This window comes from Lissotriton vulgaris, chromosome 11, assembly GCF_964263255.1.
Source record: "Lissotriton vulgaris chromosome 11, aLisVul1.2, whole genome shotgun sequence".
NCBI classification, from domain to species: Eukaryota; Metazoa; Chordata; class Amphibia; order Caudata; family Salamandridae; genus Lissotriton; species Lissotriton vulgaris.
The window spans coordinates 168,756,573-168,777,392 of NC_141699.1; the positions used below are offsets into that span (position 1 = coordinate 168,756,573).

Consider the following 20,820-nt stretch of genomic DNA (forward strand, 5'->3'; position numbering starts at 1 on the left):
ACATCACCACCACATCCACCACCTCCACCACCACCACATCCACCCCCACATCCACCATCACCACCACATCCACCACCACCATATCCCCCAGATCCACCACCACCACCACATCTATATGTGTGTGGCTCTGTGTGTGTTTAGGTGCAAATGCAATGTTCTTGGATTTTCGTCACAATAAAGTACACTGAACATAATCTTCACAAAAGTTATTTACAAACGTTTAAGCTATTGCCATTATAAATTACAATAACTTTTATTTAAGTATTAATTATTTACAAAATTAAAAGCCATTGTTATTTGTAATATCAATACATCTAAGTCACGTAAATACAACACACATTGTATTACAAATGCTATAGGTGTCACATTTGCAAAAGTTAAAACTATTGACATTGTAACTGACAAAGCTATTAATTTTGCTACTTTCAAAACCAACACATAAATAAAAAAGTGTCATTTACAATATCAATAGCTCAAACTCTCCTAATGCGAGACCTATTGCATTTCCAATGCTTGTTTTCTTTCCTTTTCTTTTGTTGTGGGTCGTCGACCACCATTTGGTGCTAGCTCTATCCCTTGTGTGACGTCTAGCAGCACCCCGGAAGTTCCTGTGCATGGCAGTCTTCATCAGATTCTTTTTTCCCCTTTACCTTCCTTGGTAAAATAGAGCATATCTTAAATGTTCTTGCCTTTAGTTCTTTGTTTTTCATTTTCGTGATTTTTTCTCCCATCTGTTTGCATTCCTCCTCTTAGGGGAGGTGGGTAGGTCGCATGTGAATCCAGAAAATACTCTTCAAGCTGCAAAATTACTCCTACTGGTAAGTAACTATTTCATTATGCAGCATGAATCCTTTTAGGATTCACATGCTGTGCATTAGATTATGTAGCGGTTTCCCCCTCCTTGGGGTGGTTGTGCTAAGATGAAGAAGACCTTGTGAACAGATGTTGAAGTACCTTTTGTCCCACCTGAGCTTCCTTTGTCATCTGTACAGTAACGCAGTAATGCTTGGTGAAGGTGTGTGGAGATGCACTTGTCGCTAATGCACATGTAGTGTCTTTAGCACATTGGCTATGAAGGCCAGGGTTGCCCATCTTTTCCTTGAAGGGGGTTTTAGCCAGGAGCTTAAGAGTTTTTCCTGCTGAGGAATAGCATACCTGAATTACTTCTACAAATCACAGTGCAATTGTCCCCTTTGTCACTGGTGTTCCTTTGTTGGACTTTGAGTGAGGGACAAACAATTGATTCTTGTAGACAGTATAGTAAAGCCTTTCTTACATCCAAGTTATAGGCTGCTTTCTAGTCATGTCAAAAACTGCTAGCTGGGGAGGGGCGTAGCTACCGGCCGAAGAAAATGGCCACATAGTCCCGGAGCTCCAGAGTCGCAACAGCCCTTAATGTAATATCCGCACACTGATCCGTATTACCGGAGTCCGCTGAGGGGCTCCCCTTGCATCGGAACGCGAGCGGCATCCAACAGAGCGGTTCCGGTTCCCTGCGGATGCTCACAGCCATTGGAACCGTCGTTCAGCTGCCAGCGGCCCTGCGGGGCCTGCAGAGCCGGGGGCTCTATTGTTCCTGCAGCCGGAGACGGGGACAAGGTGCCCAGAGGCACGCACTTCATCATCGCCGGGTCCTGAGCTGCGCTGTTATCGGCTCCGGCCCTCGACCCCCCCCCCACCCTCCGCGCCCCCCACTACGCCATTCCGACCCTGTGAGAGAGGGTCTTGGAGCTGCCTTGTACTCCCCGGGCAGCACTTCTACTTGGGCTTCCCTGCTTGCCCGGCGCTGCTGAGGCCTGGATCGCTCTGAGGGGGACGGGACAGGGGTGGTGTTGGAGGCGCCCTGGACTGTCTGCGTCCTCCTGGCGTTTTTCCCCCCCCCCCCACACCTCCCCCCTATCTGTGCTTGGTGGCGTTGTTGGTCCGGCCCGCTGTGGTCACAATCCTTCTCCGGGGTGCTGAATCATCTCTCTGCCCCTGAACTGTTGACGGCCTCCTGTGTGGGACATATAGCATCCCCTCAACTACGGCGCTGCAGGCCTCGTGATCATAGCCTGGTGCTCTGGTGGGCCCCTGCCTGAACTGTCTATACTCCTTGACCTGCCGTACGCATCAGTCGATAGTGGCGGCCCTTGCTATATGTACTTTTCTGCCTGAGGGTGCCCTGATTTGCACGGTGTAGATTTCCTGGTGGTCAGAGGTCGCTCCCACTGCACCCACAGAGTGCGGCCCTGTGCGTTGGACCTACCCTTCTCCCTCCGCTCTGCCTGGACTACATTGGCGGGCCCTTCTCTTGCTAACCTGGAAGCAGGCTTTGTCATCCCCCTGGTGGCTACACTCTGTGACTGCGATACATCCTCACACATGCGTCAAGATGGCGGGCAGGGGGCCCAAGAACCAGACCGTCCAGGGTAAGCTAGACAAGTATGCCTACGACAAGGGACCTAGCACTACGCCACCTCGGACTAAGCCGCAGCAGAGCGATGGAGGGAAGAAAATCACACTAGTGCCACTGTGCCCTCGGCCTGGTCGCCCCCACGCTCCTCTCTTCCTCTGCCTCAGAGCCTCACCTGCTGCCTGCTCGCCTGATCGCTCCCGGCGCCCCAGCCGCCACAGGGCCGCCCGCCAAGCCCGCACAGATTTCCCACCGCTGCCTGCCTGCGGCCCCGCCCACCCGCGAGCCGATTGGCTCCCACGCTCCCGCCTCCCAGCGAACCCTCCCTCCCGGCTCCCCTCTTAAGGGGACCTTGCTTCCTTCTTGGGAGCGACCACTGTGCCCTCGGCCTGGTCGCCCCCACGCTCCTCTCTTCCTCTGCCTCAGAGCCTCACCTGCTGCCTGCTCGCCTGATCGCTCCCGGCGCCCCAGCCGAAACAGGGCCGCCCGCCAAGCCCGCACAGATTTCCCGCCGCTGCCTGCCTGCGGCCCCGCCCACCCGCGAGCCGATTGGCTCCCACGCTCCCGCCTCCCAGCGAACCCTCCCTCCCGGCTCCCCTCTTATGACGCCCCCAGAGCGACCGCGCAGCGGACGCGCGCAGCGGGAGCACCGACTGAGCGCCAATGGTGCGCCAAAGGTAAGCCCGTCTGCGCCCGTCCGCGCCTGAACCGCGCCCAGCGCCAGGACCCCTGGCCCCCGCAGACCCCAGCCCACCCGCCGGACGTACGACGCCGCCACTCTCAACGCACTCAACACCGGCCGAATCCCGGGATGCTACCGCGCCACCCCGTGACGAACCCACGGACCCTTCAGCTGCCACGCCTGCAAGTTCACCTGCATCCGGACCTGTTCCGCACCAACACCCGCCAAGCCGAACACCAGCAGCAACCACCTGAAGTGCATCCTCCTCAACACCCGCTCCGTCCATAGACACGCCATCGAACTCTGGAACCTCCTCGACACCACAGCTCCTGACGTCGCCTTCCTCACGGAAACCTGGATGAACGACTCCTCAGCGCCCGACATCGCCATCGCCATCCCAGAGGGCTACAAGATCACCCGAAGAGACCGCGACAACCAGACTGGAGGAGGCATCGCCATCATCTACAGGGACACCATCCGCATCAAGACCAACACCGACGACACCCTGACAACCGCCGGACACCTGCACTTCCAGATCCACACGGACCCCAAAACCACCCTCAGAGGCACCCTGATCTACCGACCCCCGGGACCACGCACACAATTCAGCGAGGACATCGCCGACTTCATCAGCCCGCATGCCCTCCCCTCCGCTGACTACATCCTCCTGGGGGACATCAACTTCCACCTGGAGAACAACAACGACCGCAACACCATCACCCTGCTCTACAACCTCGCCAACCTCGGTCTCAAGCAGCTGGTGTCCACCCCCACCCACCTCGCCGGACACACACTCGACGCCGTCTTCTCATCCTGCAAAGACATCGCCTTCAGCCACGCCACCCGTCTCCACTGGACGGACCACAGCTGCGTCCACTTCACCTTCAAAAGAACGACGATCCACCACCACCAGCAACAGGTTGCTCGAAGAAGCTGGAACAAGATCACAGCCGACCAGCTCGCCGCTTCCCTGAGCCAGGACCCTCCCGCCAGCTCAGCGAACCCCAGCCAGGCCGCCGACAACCTCACGAAGTGGATCAGCAACTGCGCGAACGAACTCGCCCCACTGAGGACCCCGCCCAGCAGACCCGGCAGCAAGAAGGCCCCGTGGTTCACCGACGAACTCAAGAGCTCCAAGAAGAACTGCAGAGCCCTCGAGAAAGCCTGGAGAAGGGAACCAACACCGGACAACATGACCACCCTCAAGCTTGCCACCCGGAAGCACCATCAACTGATCCGCGCCACCAAGAAAACTGCATTCAAGGACCGGCTGGACAACAACGCACACAACTGCAAGGAACTCTTCAACATCGTGAAAGAGCTCTCCAACCCCAACGCCGGAAACAACAACATCACCCCATCGCAAGACCTCTGCAACTCCCTCGCCTCCTACTTCCACACAACAAGATCGCGGACATACACAACAGCTTCAGCACTCAACCGACGCCAGCAACAGGTTGCTCGAAGAAGCTGGAACAAGATCACAGCCGACCAGCTCGCCGCTTCCCTGAGCCAGGACCCTCCCGCCAGCTCAGCGAACCCCAGCCAGGCCGCCGACAACCTCACGAAGTGGATCAGCAACTGCGCGAACGAACTCGCCCCTCTGAGGACCCCGCCCAGCAGACCCGGCAGCAAGAAGGCCCCGTGGTTCACCGACGATCTCAAGAGCTCCAAGAAGAACTGCAGAGCCCTCGAGAAAGCCTGGAGAAGGGAACCAACACCGGACAACATGACCACCCTCAAGCTTGCCACCCGGAAGCACCACCAACTGATCCGCGCCACCAAGAAAACTGCATTCAAGGACCGGCTGGACAACAACGCACACAACTGCAAGGAACTCTTCAACATCGTGAAAGAGCTCTCCAACCCCAACGCCGGAAACAACGACATCACCCCATCGCAAGACCTCTGCAACTCCCTCGCCTCCTACTTCCACAACAAGATCGCGGACATACACAACAGCTTCAGCACTCAACCGACGCACGCCACGACCGAACCACCGCCCCCCACCACCACCCTCCGCGCCTGGACTCCGATCACCACCGAAGACACCGTCCGCATGATGAACTCCATCCACTCCGGATCTCCAACCGACCCCTGCCCTCACCACGTCTTCAACAAGGCCGACGCTGTCATCGCACCCCACCTGCGGGACATCATCAACACCTCCTTCGACACCGCCACCTTCCCAGAGAGCTGGAAGCATGCCGAACTCAGCGCCCTACTCAAGAAACCTACAGCGGACCCCACTGAACTCAAGAATTACCGCCCCATCTCGCTCCTCCCGTTTCCAGCCAAAGTCATCGAGAAGACCGTCAACAAGCAGCTGGCCGCCTTCCTTGAGACGAATGGATCCCTCGACCCCTCACAGTCTGGCTTCCGAGCCAACCACAGCACCGAGACCGCCCTCATCGCTGCCACCGATGACATCCGAGCCCTGATGGACAATGGAGAAACAGCGGCCCTCATCCTCCTAGACCTAGTGCAGCGCCTCAGCAACGTCGGAATCCAGGAGAGGGCACTGGAGTGGATCATCTCCTTCCTCAACGGAAGAACACAGAGAGTCCGACTACCACCGTACAAGTCAGAGGCCACCGAAGTCATCTGCGGCGTCCCTCAAGGATCCTCGCTGAGCCCCACCCTCTTCAACGTGTACATGAGCCCCCTCGCGGCCATCGCACGCCAGCACAACCTCAACATCATCTCCTACGCTGACGACACCCAGCTGATCCTCTCCCTGACCAACGACCCCGCCGCCGCCAGAGCCGACCTCCACGAAAGGGATGAAAGACGTAGCCGAGTGGATGACGACCAGCCGCCTGAAACTGAACTCAGACAAGATGGAAGTCCTCATCCTGGGCTCCTCGCCCTCTGCCTGGGACGACTCCTGGTGGCCCCCCGCCCTGGGCACCGCACCCAAACCGACGGACCACGCACGGAACCTGGGCGTCATCCTGGACTCCTCCCTCTCCATGACCAGACAAGTCAACGCCGTCTCCTCGTCGTGCTTCAACATCCTGCGCATGCTACGGAAGATCTTCCGGTGGATCCCCACCGAGACCAGGAAGACGGTCACCCAGGCCCTCGTCACCTGCCGACTGGACTACGGCAACGCCCTCTACGCCGGAACCACCGCCAAGCTCCAGAAGAGACTCCAGCGGATCCAGAACACCTCAGCCAGACTCATCCTCGACATCCCACGTCACAGCCACATCTCCGGACATCTGAGAGACCTGCATTGGCTCCCCGTCAACAAAAGAATCACCTTCCGTCTCCTCACCCACGCACACAAAGCCCTACACGATCAAGGGCCGAGCTACCTCAACTACCGCATCAACTTCTACGCTCCCAAACGCCATCTCCGATCAGCCAGTCACGCCCTCGCCGCCGTCCCCCGCATCCGAAGAACGACAACAGGAGGAAGGTCCTTCTCCTACCTGGCCGCCAAGACCTGGAACTCCCTCCCGACCGACCTGCGCCTGACCCAAGACCACCTCTCCTTCAGGAAGAAGCTCAAGACCTGGCTGTTCGAGCAGTAGCAGCACCCCCTCCCCCCTCCCCCCCCCCCCCCCCGGACTTCTTGAGACCCTCCGGGTAAGTAGTGCGCTCTACAAATGTCTTTGATTGATTGATTGATAGAGGATGTCATGAGAGCACTGGCGAACGTCCAGGCAACGGTTGGCACGATCTCAATGGACGTTTCTATGCTGCGCGCAGACCTTCACAAAATGGCGGACAGGGTGAAGGAGGTAGAGAGTGTCAAAATCTCTGGTCCAGGACACTTCAGACCTACAAATGTCAGTGACCAGTCTCGGAAAGGACAACAAGATGCTGACGGAGAAGCTGGACGACCAGGAGGAGCGCGCAAGACGCAATAACGTACGGATTATAGGTATTCCGGAGACGGAGGGGACCCAAGCTATGGATCTTTACATTGAAGCGCTGATCAAAACCAGGCTACAGCCCCCTGATCGCAAGTATTGCAACTATGGGTGGGAAGGAGCGCTATGCTGTGTTGGGGTGACGGAAAGTTTTCAGTTCGCTGAGCAGGGAGGCAGGGAGGGGGGGACGGTTTTCTGGGTGGGAAGGGTATGGTTGCAACGGATTCTGTTGTTCCTATTGTATTTCTAAAGGTTGCTCTTTGGTTTGTTGGATTTACTGACTACGGGACAGCTTTATATTACACTATGTCAGCTTTGCGGGACACTTGCACTACTTGGTGCCTAACTCGCCTACCCACTGATAATGGCTGAGACTAATGCGCAGGAGTTACAGGCTCCTCTCCCGGCCCTCACTCTGCTTACCTGGAATGTGCGTGGGTTAGGGGATAAGGTGAAGAGGGGTCTAGTGCTGCAGTATCTGAAACTATGTGGCCCAGCGGTGGTCTTCTTACAAGAAACACACCTCGTGGGGTCAGCTACCCGAGCTATAAACAGGTGGGGCTACAAGATGGTGGCCCATGCTGAATTCTCCTCAGGTTTGAGAGGTACTGGGATCCTTATTAAGAAAAACTTTCCCCTGTTGTTGCACCAAACTCGGGTTGACGATCAGGGCTGATTCGCAGTGTTAACCTGTCAATGGAAGGGTAGGATGTTTAATCTGGTGTCTGTGTACGTACCCCCGGTACTCCACGCACAAGCTCACACAGCTCTCACAGCATTTCTCCTTGCGCTACCGGCTGCGACACTCCTGATGAGGAGCGACTTCAACAACATCATTGATGGAACCCTAGATGGATTCCCTACTAGGACAGAGCTGCAGTGTGGGCGACGTCTTCTTGGTCTAATGGAGGCCCTAGGTCTTACAGATGGTTGGAGATTCAAGCATCCGGTGGAGACGTGCTTCACTTTCTACTCCCCAGTACACACCTGTCACACACGCATTGACTATTTCCTATTATCCGCAGACGCCCTAAGAGGTCTGGAGGAGGTCACAATACATCCAAGAGGTATCTCAGACCACTCCCCAATTCTTTTAAAATACTCCCTTCGCCAAACGGGTAGAAGACTAATGTTTCCGCTGCATGCCGGGTTCCTTGAGGTGGCCCCTGTCATGGCAGCCCTCACACGCACTACTAAGCAGTACTTCCAAGAGAATCAATGTTCGGTTGATTCCCCCAGTACGCTCTGGGAGGCTTACAAGACAGTTCTGCGGGGGCAGGCATTGGCCTCGGTCACGGGGCATTAGAGGGAGCAGCGGGCAACTTTGGATGGCCTCGAGACGGAACTATCTGTGGCTGTTACCAGGAGACACACCCGTCTCCAGGAGCTATACGTACGGTTCGGCTTAAGCAGGCCGAGATCCTATCCCTGCAGAGGGAGATGGTTCACGCCCCGATCCAATCCACTCGACATAGGGTATACGAGCTGGGAGATAAGGCGGGGAAGATGCTGGCCTGGCTAGATAAGAAGGACAGGGTGTACAGAGTCATTGCTCAATTGCTGCCCCCCACTGGCACCATGGTATCCGATCCTGCTGGTATAGTCAATATACTGGCGGACCATTATGAAAGAGTCTACGCCCCCCAGGCGTCATACACAGTCTCGGAGGCCTACGAATATATTAAAGATTTCACTATACCCAGGATCTCCTCGGAGGCAGCGCTTCTTTTAGAGGCGGATATTACGACTGAAGAGGTGAAGGCTGCTACCTATGCACTGGCATCTGGCAAGGCGCTGGGTCCGAATGGGCTGCCAGTTGAACTTCATAAGAGAACAATGCAAACGACGGCCCCCTTCTTTCTCCACATGTTATCTGATAGCCTTGAGCGCGGGGAGCTACCGAGAGATCAGCGGCTAGCAATGATAGTTGCAGTTCATAAGCCGGGCACGCTGGCTGCGGACTACGCTTCCTATCGTCCGATATCTCTCATTAACGCTGAGCCCAAAATACTAGCTAAATTACTCGACTTAAGGCTGACTCCCCATCTTGCATCCCTGATTAGCCCGGACCAATCTGGTTTTATGCCGCATCGGAGCACGGCTCTTAATCTTCGTCGGCTTCATGCGGTTAAGGCACGTTCGGCACTTATAGAAGAACCAGCAGTCATCCTCTCCCTGGACGCAACCATGGCGTTCGACACAGTCGAATGGCCATACCTGTTTGCGGTGCTCCAACATATGGGCTTCGGCCCCAAGTTCTGTGCCTGGATTCGTTTATTATACACTAAACCACTGGCGCATGTTGCTGCCAATGGTCACATTTCACGAGACTTCCCTCTGGGTCGTGGCACGAGGCAGGGGTGCCCCCTGTCCCCGCTGCTTTTTGCATTGCTTTTGGAGCCTCTTGCGATATGGGTCAGGTGGGAGCCTTCTATCAAAGGACTCCATTGGACAGACGGGTGGGAGGATCATATAAGTTTATACGCGGATGATATACTTTTATACCTCAGCTCCCCCAAAAAATCTATTCTCGAGTTATAAAATGTCTGAGAAGTTTGGTAGGGTGTCCGGTTATAAGATCAACTGGACCAAGTCCGTCCTTCAGGCTCTGTCTGGCTCACCTCCCATGCTTCCTCGGAGCTGTCCCCTACGGGTCGCGACGGCGCCATTCAAATATCTAGTTATTCTTATTACCTCAGATCCCGACGAATTTTATGATTTGAACCTTCGACCACTACTGGAAAGGTTTAAACGCGACGTTAAAGTGTGGCAGACTCTTCCCCTCACGCTCCTGGGAAAGGCGGCACTGTACAAAATGATGGCGCTCCCGCACTTTTTGTATGTGCTTAAAAATTACCTGTTTCTGGTCCCACCGACTTACTTCAAGGCGATCACTGCATCAGTGTCTCATCTGCTTTGGGGGGCGCGGCCGCCCCGAATCGCCCAGGATAAACTGACCAGAAGATGGTATGATGGGGGGGATAGCGCTCCCGAACATTGAACTCTACTACTGGGCGGCTCATCTTAAACAGATTAATTTCTGGTTACATGCCCCTTAGACTGAGCCGGCGTACTTTGCTGATAGGCACTCTCTTGAAGGTAGGGGTCTACTCTGCAATCTTTACTCCCGCCGCCCTCCGTCGGACCTGGTGGGTCCGACTCACCACTACAGTACAGTTGTGGTACAAGGCCAATAGACGTCTTAAATGCAGGGACATTCTCACCCAAATGACACCACTGTGGGACTCCTGGCAATTGGGCTTCCTTCGGAACAGCAAGGGGTTCCAGGCCTGGGACTCCATCGGCATATCGGTGGTAGGTGACTTGTGGAGGAAGGGTGACGTAGTCGACTTTAGCCACCTGCAAACGCAATATGAAATGTCTGACGGAGAGGTTCAGGTATCTGCAGATTGCACACGCGTTACACTCGGTTATACCACGGGGCATTGTCTTGCAGGAGTCGTCCCCGCTTGAGGACAGACTTCTGACAGACCAAATGACGGATAAGGCCACTTCGGCGGGTCTTGGGCTCAAAAATTCGGCGGACTCGTTAATTCTCGCTCCGGTGCCTTCTCAGCTCACGGGTTCACACTCTGCGACTCTGGGCAATAGCTTGCTTAATCTCCACAACGGCCCCTCGCGGCGGGATGCCTGGCTTTCACCTTGTGGATACCCTTCCAGGGCTATCTCACAGGGGAATACCAGGACGGGTTCCCTATGCAAGCGCCGAGATGCCCCAGGGTAATCGCGCGCTATATAAGACTTCATACTTTACTTACTTTACTTCCTTTACTTATAGGAAACTCATTAATAATCTTCCGGATGTGATGTCAACGTTGAAACAGAACTGGGCTGAAGAGGTGGGTCCCTTTGACGACTCCGAATGGCAGGAGGCCCTCGTCTCACCTCGTGAAACCGCTATCCCCTCCAGGTTAAAACTGGTCCAATTAAAGATACTGCACCGCACATATTACACTAGGACGACTTTGTACAAAATAGGTAGGGCAGGAGGAACATTCTTCCACACCATTTGGGACTGTAGACACATGACAACGTACAGGACGGCAGTAATGCGTACTATTTCCCAGACGATTGGTATCTCCCTGTTGCCGGAGACTCGCCGCTGCTTGCTTAAAGTGTGGGAGCCTAACAATTTGAACCATCGCCAGCTGGACTGGGTAATGTTGGGCATGATGATAGCAAAATGCAACATTGTTATGTCGTGGGGATCGGCGGTCTCCCCGACCATCAACAAATGGTGTAAAGATCTGGACGAGGCGATGGTAGCGTAAAGGGCTGTCTTCATCCATCGTGGTTGCCCGAGGAAATGGGAGGGAATATGGGGGGCCTGGAACAGGTTCAGAGGTTGTATTTGTTAGCCACCACGTACCACTGGGGAGGATGAGGATTTAGACTGATTGTTTGCAGGTACCTTGCTAAAATGGAGTTATGATGTGCTATATTATGTTGCTATGTTTTTTCCCCGCAAAGCCCTGGATTGACTATGACCAGTATGTACCCGCTGACTTACATATGTATGATGTAACATAACGGAAAGAACTTTTAAGAAGCTGTCCTAATTGTTTTGTTAAGATGAAAATAAAAATATATACATTTTTTTTAACTGCTAGCTGAATGCTTTGATTCATGTGGCATTTGCTTACTACCTTAGGTAGGAATTGAGGGTTGGTCCTTAGGATAACCCTGTTCCTGTGGATTTGCATGTATGGTTCAACAATAGTTCATGCCGAAAGTTAACTTACTATCTGTAGAGCTGTTATAGCTATTACGGCGGCAGTCTTTATCAAGATGTATCGGAGCTCTGTTTTTTGCATGGGTTCGAACGGTTGTTATTAACTGTTTTAGAACTGTGTTTAAGCTCCATGTTGGGGCTGGAGCACTCCTTGGGGGTGCAATCCTCTTGGAACCTTCCAGGAATCTTTTGATGACTGGTGATGTGAAAAACACCTCTACATGAATCTCGCCTGGGGTAGGCTACAATCGCTGCCAGGTGCACCTTGAGGCTTGAGTAGTTGATCATGCGGTCTAGCAAGTGTGTACGATATATTAGGACTGTTTACTGTGTGGATATTGATTTAAATGTATTTTTCTCTGTACACTATATGATGTACCGTTTCCCCTTAGCTATGCAGCACTGTTGTGTGTTTTGCTTTCTTGCCTCCTTTAGTATCTCTATTGTTCTTAGCAGTAAGTTTAAATGTCTGAACTCTATGTACTCAGGTTGCTTGAATCTGATCATTTGTCCCTTGGACGGTTCAAGTAAGCTTGAGCACCAGGTCTGCTTGTCCATTGAGGGGCTATGAGAAATATGCCTGTTTCTGGTTGTCTGACTTTTTCCAGAACCCTTTGTAGCAGAGGAATTGGAGGAAAAGTATATGCAAATGACCCTGACCAGTTTAGCGACAATGCATTCCCTTTTGATGTGTGGAGTTGAAAACTGGAAGCAAAGAATTGGCATTTCTTGTTCTCAACTATTGCAAATAGTTCTATTTCTGGTGTCCACCAGAGGCTAAAGACCCTTTGTAGGCTTCTTTGCTTTATCGCCCAATAGTGTGAGCTTCTGTTCTGTGGCTGAGCTGATCCGCATCTGTGTTGTCCTTTTCTGGCAGGTGAATTGTCTTCAGCTTTATTATCCTTGAGCTGGCCTATTTCCATATTTCTTGAGCTAGGTTGTTTCGGGTAAATGATGTTAGTCCTCCCGGTTTGTTGAGGTAAAACATTGTTGTGGTATTGTCAATCTGAATCAATATGGTCTTCTCTCCTATGTGGGCTTGGAATGCCTTTAGTGCCAGGAACACCATCTTCATCTCTAGGAAGTTGATCTGTTTTGTGGAGTCTATGTCGTTCCATTGACCCCGTGCCCTGAGATCTCCTGAATGTTCTCCACAACCCTTGTGGGACGCATCTGTTGTGATGGTCACTAAGGAAGTTGAAAAGTCTGCTTAGTGTTATGTTCTTGGATGCCCACCACTGAATCTCCGTCTGAGACCAAACACTAGATCCTCCCTACTCCCTGTGGTTTGTGACCAAAATGTTGCACAGTTATTCCTGTAGAGAGGCATACGTAGAGGTGCATGGGTAATGAGGAGAATGCATGATGCTATCTGACCATGAGTTTCATGACTGTCCTCGCTGTTAGAGACTATCCCTTCTGGAAGAGGCAAGTTTGCGGGGTGATATCTTGTATCCTCCTTTGGGTCAGGTATGCCAGTTCAATCTTGGGAGTTTAATCTTGCTTCTTGGAAGGATTTTTATTGTTCTGGTCTTATTGAGGATTTCTTGTGGTTTACCTTACAGCATTGTGATTACCTGAGAAACGTTTGCATAACATCTATTCCTTTAACTTGCCTTCACCAGCCAGTAGCCTAGATAGGTATAGAGGTGGTGTCCTCTTTCTTAAGGCCGCAGCTGCAGCTGCTAGGCACTTTATGAAAACTCTTGGTGCTGATTTTATTCCGAATGACAAGGCCCTTACGACGTCTGAAGCCAGGGAGATCCTCTTCTTGGGCGTGGTGGATTCTGCTTCCGAAGGTATGGTTTTGTCCTTCGCGGCCTCTCGGCCCGCACCAGTCTTCAGCGATTTCGATGTTCTTCCCTCACCGGTATCCCTGGAATGGGATCCGTGGGGTTCTTACGGCCACAGATGGCTCTCGATCGTCCTTTTCTTCAATGCCTGGGCTGCATTTTGCGCCTTCTTTTCAAGGCCCTTGGCATCCGATGGGTGAGGAGGCAAGTTTTAAATTAGCATTACCAACTTACTCTTTAAGGTACTGGTTTACTGGCCGAGTTCTGTTCCTCGGTTTCTGCGTTTGATGCTGAGCGGCAGTACACTACTGGAGTAGCAGAGCACTATATAAATAATCTTCATTCACTCAGTCAATCAGTTCAAAGTAGGACCTGGAGTCGTCAAGAGGGGCGGGACCAACAGGGTACAGGTCAGGATCTGTGTCCGCCAGTGGATCAGCATCCTAGGAGTCCCAGGAATTACCCTGCGGATGAGTGTCAAATGCATTCCCCTTCCCCCTAACCCCTAATGTCCAAGTAAAGGGACCCTTGAGGAGTACAGGGAAGAGGGTCGCTTGGAGAAGTGGCTGGGGAAGGTGAGTGCTGTGGAGCAGGGGGATGTGGTGGTGGAGAGTGAAGGGCAAAGGGCTAGTAGCCTTGCCCACTTTCCTGCGCTGCTTGGATGGAGGTGGCAAGTCCAAGGCTTCCTCGGACAACTGACATTTGGATAGTTGAGCAGCACAACCCGTCGGGCGGGTGAGAATCCAGCCCATGTGGAATGAATCATCAAGTGTTTATGCCGGGCGTCAATCTCCGCTTGAAGTTTATGGAGAATAGCTCCTCAGAACCCGAGCCGTGGCCCTTCTTGGTGGTTGCGCTGATGCTCTCAGGTCCAACGCCGATTTGAATGCCGAAGGTGATGGCTCTGATGGTAAAGTCTGCTCAGAGGAGGGAGGAAAAGGCAACGAAACAGTTCTTTCGAAGGTGGCGGTCAGTGCCAACCATAACCCGAAGGCAGTGGTGGCCCGATGGCCTGTCTCTGGTGCTCCAGAGCAGATGGACGACTTTAGGAAAGGGGCTGTTCAGCTTGCGAGCAGTGTTGAGGGAGTGGGAGCCCAATACTTATGGATGCCTGCGCTGGTGGAAGATCCTCGATTTCCACATTGGAGCCAGAGCTGTAGTCAGGTAAGAAAGCTTTCTCATCTGTGTTCATCTGTTGTGGATAGTGCTCCCCCTCGAAATCCAGGGTGTTTTTTCTGCTCCTACGCGATATCGAAACGTCAAAACTGACAGTCGCGGATGGATTGGCAGGTGTCGCAGACAACCCCTCACTCGGGAGACAGACACAATTTACAGAACTGATAAAGGTATTGTGGAGGGAACACGGTTGGAAGAAGGAAGAAGGCTCGAAGGGTGAAGACCCAGGTGGAGCCGAGGCCGACCAAAAGTCGCCTGGCCGGAGTGGTCGACCTGGGATAAAGAGAAAAGAGGAACGCGATTGAGGAACAATACTGACGAAGGGAAGGAACCTGTGTAGACTGACCAGAGCATAATGGCAGTGTCGAACCAGAGCACACGTAAGAACCAAATGGTGGAAAGAAAACAATCTAACATTGGTGTTGATGACCATGCGCTTTACCAGCAGGAGGAGTCGTAACTCTGAATACTTCTCTGAAGAAAAACAACCTGCACATATCCAACACTAGATGGCAGGAGTATGTACAGCATGCATATCTACAGCCACACATGCCTCAAACACTAAAATTATGGGAAACAAATCATTTCTATTGTTTAGAGGAATGTAACTTTTTTCTGTTGGTATCTATTAAAAAGAAACGGCAAGTATAAACAACGAAATAAAGCGAACGCATTACAGAATACTGAAGTGTCTTTAATGGACACTGTTCACAAGAAAATGAGCAGAAATGTGTCTAATTTAGGCTTATAAAAAGAAATGTTTCAAACTTACGTATAAGAGGAAAGACTGCTGTCATATGTAGACACTATGCCATAGTTTTCTTCATTATACCGAAACATATCATTGGGATCCCATCCATTAGACTAGAAGGGAAAAAACACATGCTTTATTATATTGGTAATGGAGCAATTAACAAAGCTTACCACAGTAACGCCAGTATTCCTAAATCGATTTTCTCCTTCAATAGTATGCAGAACTAAAAAAAGGGGATGGATCCAACCACTTCCTGCACCACCTGTACTACACCAATAAGAGCCTTTATGTTCTGACAATCTTTTCTTCACTTATGGGTCAAAGTACATAATGGCTACAATGAAATTGGGCGTATAAATGGTGGTATGAACGGGTGAGTGGGTTTAAGGAATAAGAACAGTTGTTACCAGAGCAAGTACATTTCACTTATTCTTCTTCAACCCTCAGTCCTGTGTACAGAAATATAACCAAAGCAAGAGTTACAGGATCAACTGAAGCATGGCATGTTGTTAACAATGAAACCAAAAATATATTTCCTTAGTCAGGCCTGATTTCACAGCATGCCATTCTGACACTAACATCCACTGCCTTATATCCACGGAATGCAAAAGGGGTTTCAGGGGTCTCTGATCTGCATATGTACCTGCATATCTACTTTTGCACAGCTGCAAGGTAGGGGGGTATGACACACTACATCACTTGATTTACTGAAAATAAATATGGGGGAGCCTGGTCTCCACTGGCAACAACCGTTTAAACTGTTGTGGACCAACAAAGTCTATTCATATATTTTTTATTTTTTACAAAACAGACCAATTAAAAAACTATGAAGTCTTTGTTCAGTTTATGAAAGAGGATTTCAGTAAAAACAATCGTTGGCAAAAATGAAAGTGACATTCTGATAACCGCATTTTTAGAGAACAAAGATAGGTTAACCAGTTTTCCATTAGTGCTTGGTTTCTCTTTTTGTTTTTGAGTACTCTACAATCTTAGGAATAACTATGTCAATTTAGATGACCCACACGCTATTTTTCAGCCATTGCAGGCCATTGTAGTAAAGGAAGCTCCCTGCTTATTCCTGACCACTAGCCCCCTCGTGCCCTTGCTAGATAGCACCTTTTCATGTTCATCCTCTTCTGTGCCTGTCAAAGGGGAGTACATTAAAAATTTGTAACTATATCACAGAGTTAACAGGTGCTTCATGAAAGACAAAATTAAAGCTCTTTCACATTATTAGCAAGAGCGCAAAACACAATGGCAATTTTTAGAATAATTTTGTTGAGGACAATTCCTGTAAAACATTCTTCATAAAAACTCCTGCGGCTACTGTCCCAAAAAAGAAAAAAAAAAAAAACAACCACCTATCGCCATCATGGGTCAAGGTTGAACTGCTGACAACTTTCTTGCAATGCAAGCAAAACTACAGAGCCAGAAAGCCTAAGAAACTCTGGTTTTCCTTTGTTGAGCGAACTTGTGAGTAGCTGAACCTCAGCAGTCAGTTCCTCCCCATACTTCGAGATTAGCAAGCAGATAGGAAGCTCTTACATTGAGGCGTTTGTTTTAACAGTTATTTAGGATCAGCGATAGACAATATGTTGACATGTTAGGCCACTAGTATTTATCTTACAGATTTAAACACTTCTCTCGTCCCATTAATTCTCCCTTAAATATTACGCATACATTACATTCAAGAATGATAAAGCCCAAAGACCACCTGTTATCCCACGAACACGTCTTGGTGTTGATGGTGATGGTGATGGTGGCGTCGCAGTAGCCTTGCGCGTCAGTACGCGTCGTGTGCGGCTCCGCGTCCGTCGTCGTGGGCGCCGTGATGACGTCGACGGAGTACTTAGACGCCGCCTCCGCGTGCTGACGTCAGTCCTTAGACACAGCTTTTCCGTGCCAAAAACGCAGAGCCATGTCAAAAACCAACACTGGTGCCATTGAAACTAGGCCCTGAAAGGGGATGACCTTAACCCTAGATATCGGTTCGCAGAACGGGGAGGATGGGTGGGGCGGTAAAGAATCTAATACCAACTACTGTTTCTTACAGATATATCGTTACCGAAGGTAAGTAACTTGTTTATCTGAAAGAAACAGGTTAGTATTAGATTCCTTACCTTAGAATAGATACCCCAGCAATACCAACCCCGGTGGAGGGTCTGCAAACCAATAATCACACCAGAAAGTCCTGGAGGACGGAACGACCAAAGAAGCCATCCCTGCGGACTTGGTTGTCCAGGCAGTAGTGTCTTGCAAACGTGTGCAGCGATGCCCACGTAGCTGCCTGACAGATGTCCTGCAAGGGGACACCCCGGCCCAGGGCAGTGGTAGCCGCCGTGGCCCGAGTGGAATGGGCCCTCAGCCCAACAGGAGGCTCCTTCCTTGACAAGGAGTAACAACCCTTGATACACAAGAAGACCCACCGAGAGATGGTCAGCTTGTGTACCCACCGTCCCTTCTTAGCGCCCAGGTAACCAACAAAGAGTTGGTCATCCACCCGGAACTGGCGTGTGCGATCCAAATAGAATGAGAGCGCACATTTTGGGTCCAGATGGTGGAGCCGCTCTTCCTCCTTTGAGGGATACGGAGGCGGAAAGAAGGTGGGTAAGGTGATAGACTGCCCGATGTGGAAGGCTGTGACAACCTTGGGCAGGAAAGAGGGCCTAGTCCGCAACACAACCTTGTTCGATGGACATAGAGGAAAGGAGGTTTAGAGGAAAAAGCCTGGAGCTCACTCACTCTCCTGGTAGAGGTGATGGCAAACAGGAAAGCAGTCTTCAAAGTAAGAAGGCGGATAGGACAGTTGTGAAGTGGCTCAAAGGGAGCGCACATCAGGTAAGTAAGAACCAGGTTCAAGTCCCACTGAGGCATCACGAAGGGAACAGGTGGAAACGTGTGGGTGATGCCTTTCAAAAAGCGATTTACAATAGGGGACTTGAACAAAGATGGTTGATCAGGCAGCCTCAGAAAGGCTGAAAGGGCAGAAAGGTAGCCCTTGATAGTGCCCAGAGCAGAGCACTGCTGGGCAAGAGAAAGAAGGAAGAGAAGAACCTCAGAAAGAGGGGCAGAGAGAGGATGATCAACAGCCTTTGCTGTGCACCATGCCACAAATCTGTTCCACCTGCAGGCGTATACCGACTTAGTGGAGGGACGCCTGGCTGCCAGAATAACATTACAAATTTCAGGAGGCAAGTCAAATGGCCTCAACTGTCGCCGCTCAATCTCCAAGCATGGAGGTGGAGACTGGACAGGTTCGGGTGTAGGACCATCCCCGGTTGCTGCGACAGAAGGTCCTCCTGTAGAGGCAGACGAACCGGGGGATCGACTGACATACTGAGTAGCTCGGGATACCAGTACCTTCGTGCCCAGTCCGGAGCCACAAGGATGACTTGGGCCCGGTCGCGTTTGATCTTCTTCAGCACTCTGGGCAGAAGTGGTATAAGCGGAAAGGGGTACAACAGACCGCAACTCCACTCGCGACGAAAAGTGTCTCCGAGCGAGTGCCGCCTTGGAAATTCCAACGCGCAGAACTGATGACATTGCACGTTCTCTTCGGTGGCGAATAGATCTAACCAAGGCTCTCCCCACTGCAGAAAGAGACCTTGCGCCACGTCCGAGTTCAGACGCCATTCGTGATCCATCATGCACCGACGGCTGAGTTCGTCCGCCCTGGCGTTAAGAGAACCTGCCATGTGTTGAACCACCAGGGTCACGCCCTGATGTTCCAGCCACTGCCAGAGGCACAGAGCCTCCTGGCAGAGGGTCCACGACCCTACCCGGCCATGTTTGTTGCAGTACCACATGGCGGTGGTGTTGTCCGTGAACACCTGCACTACACTCCCCCGGACAGAGGGGAGGAATGCCTTTAGTGCTAGACGAAGCGCCCGCAGCTCCAAAAAGTTGATATGGAGCCGGGACTCCGCCGGAGACCAGAGGCCTCTGATCTCCGCCTCTCCCATGTGGCCTCCCCAGCCCTGGAGGGACGCGTCCGTCACAACTACGTGCTCCGGTTGGGGAAGGGAGAGGCATCTGCCGCTGACCCAATCGCGGTGGGCCGGCAGGACGGGGATGTGGAAATAGGCGTCCTGCAAGTCCAATGCTACCATCCAGTCTCCTAGGTCCAGGGCAGCTAAGACCTGAGCCAGAGTCAGCATTTTGAACTTCTTCCGGAGGAAGCCGTTGACGTTCCGTAGGTCTAAGATAGGGCATAGGCTCCCTTTGCACTTCTTGGGCACCAGAAAGTAGTGGGAGTAGCAACCACACCCTACTTCTGGCCCAGGAACGCGCTCGATGGCCCCCCTGGCCAAGAGGGCCGTAACTTCCTTCTGCAGAAGCCGCATATGATCCCCCGATACGCGGTGGTATTGCGGTGGCATGGCTTGAGGGGTCGTCTCGAAGGGGAGGGAGTAGCCCCTCCGGACGATTTGCAGCACCCACCTGTCCGATGTGACAGTGCGCCAGTGGGAGTGGTGATTACGGACCCTGCCCCCCACTGGTGTCACATGGGCCTGAAAGCACTGACTAGGAGGGTTTTGAGGCGGGTGCTGCGGGGGAAGGTGTGGACTGGCCTCGCCGTTGTCCCAGACTGCCTCCACGGCGATTTCCACGGCCGCCACCGCGTTGGATGTTAGTCTGCGGTGCGTGGCTGGCAGCACGTGTAGGGGTGCCCATTCCTTGGCCACGAAAGGAGCGAAAGGCACCCGTTTGCTGGCGCGGGCCGAGAGGCCCAAAGACTTGGCCGTAGCCCTGGAGTCCTTAAAGCGCTCAAGCGCATGGTCTGCCTTGTCGCCAAAGAGGCGACGGCCATCAAACGGCATGTTCATGAGAGTATTCTGGACATCCGCTGAAAAGTTGGCGGACCTCAACCAGGCGTGGCGACGAATCGCCACCGTCGTTGCCATCGCTCTGCCCAGTGAGTCGGTGGTATCCAGCCCACATCGGATGGAGAACCGTGCTGTATCTCAACCCTCCGCAAGGGCTTGGGCGAGTTTAGCCTTGACCTCCGCTGGGCATTGTGGCAGCACGTCCGCGACTGTGTCCCACAGGGAGTTGGTGTAATGGCCCAAGAGGCATGCGGTGTTGGAAGACCGCAGTCGCAAACTAAGGGAGGGGAAAATTTTCGTTCCATAATTCTCATACCTCTTGAAATTCCCGATCAGGCGGAGCAGACGGGAATGCGGTCTGGGAATTAGAGGCCTGGATGATCAGGCTCTCAGGGGTGGGGTGGGTGGAAGGAAACAAGGGTCGCCCGGGGCCGGGCAGTGGCGTCTGACCACGTTCCTATCTACAGGCTGGCATGTAGCAGGCCTGGACCAAGTGCCCAAAAGAGCGTCAGTCAAGGCCTCATTAAACGGCAGCTGAGGCTCACTTGAGATTGACGGCC

The 20,820-nt window shown here is 52.3% G+C and overlaps 1 protein-coding gene across 22 annotated transcripts in view; it reads right to left on the reverse strand.

The window, feature by feature from the left end:
- Positions 1 to 20,820, reverse strand: part of ATXN2 (ataxin 2) — a 1,802,199-nt gene that overhangs the window by 1,401,652 nt on the left and 379,727 nt on the right. For all 22 annotated transcript variants that reach the window (XM_086943042.1, XM_086943056.1, XM_086943053.1 and 19 more), the window contains one exon: positions 15,453 to 15,544. In XM_086943042.1, the coding sequence (XP_086799168.1) occupies positions 15,453 to 15,544 (92 nt within the window). The remainder of the gene's footprint in view (positions 1 to 15,452; positions 15,545 to 20,820) is intronic.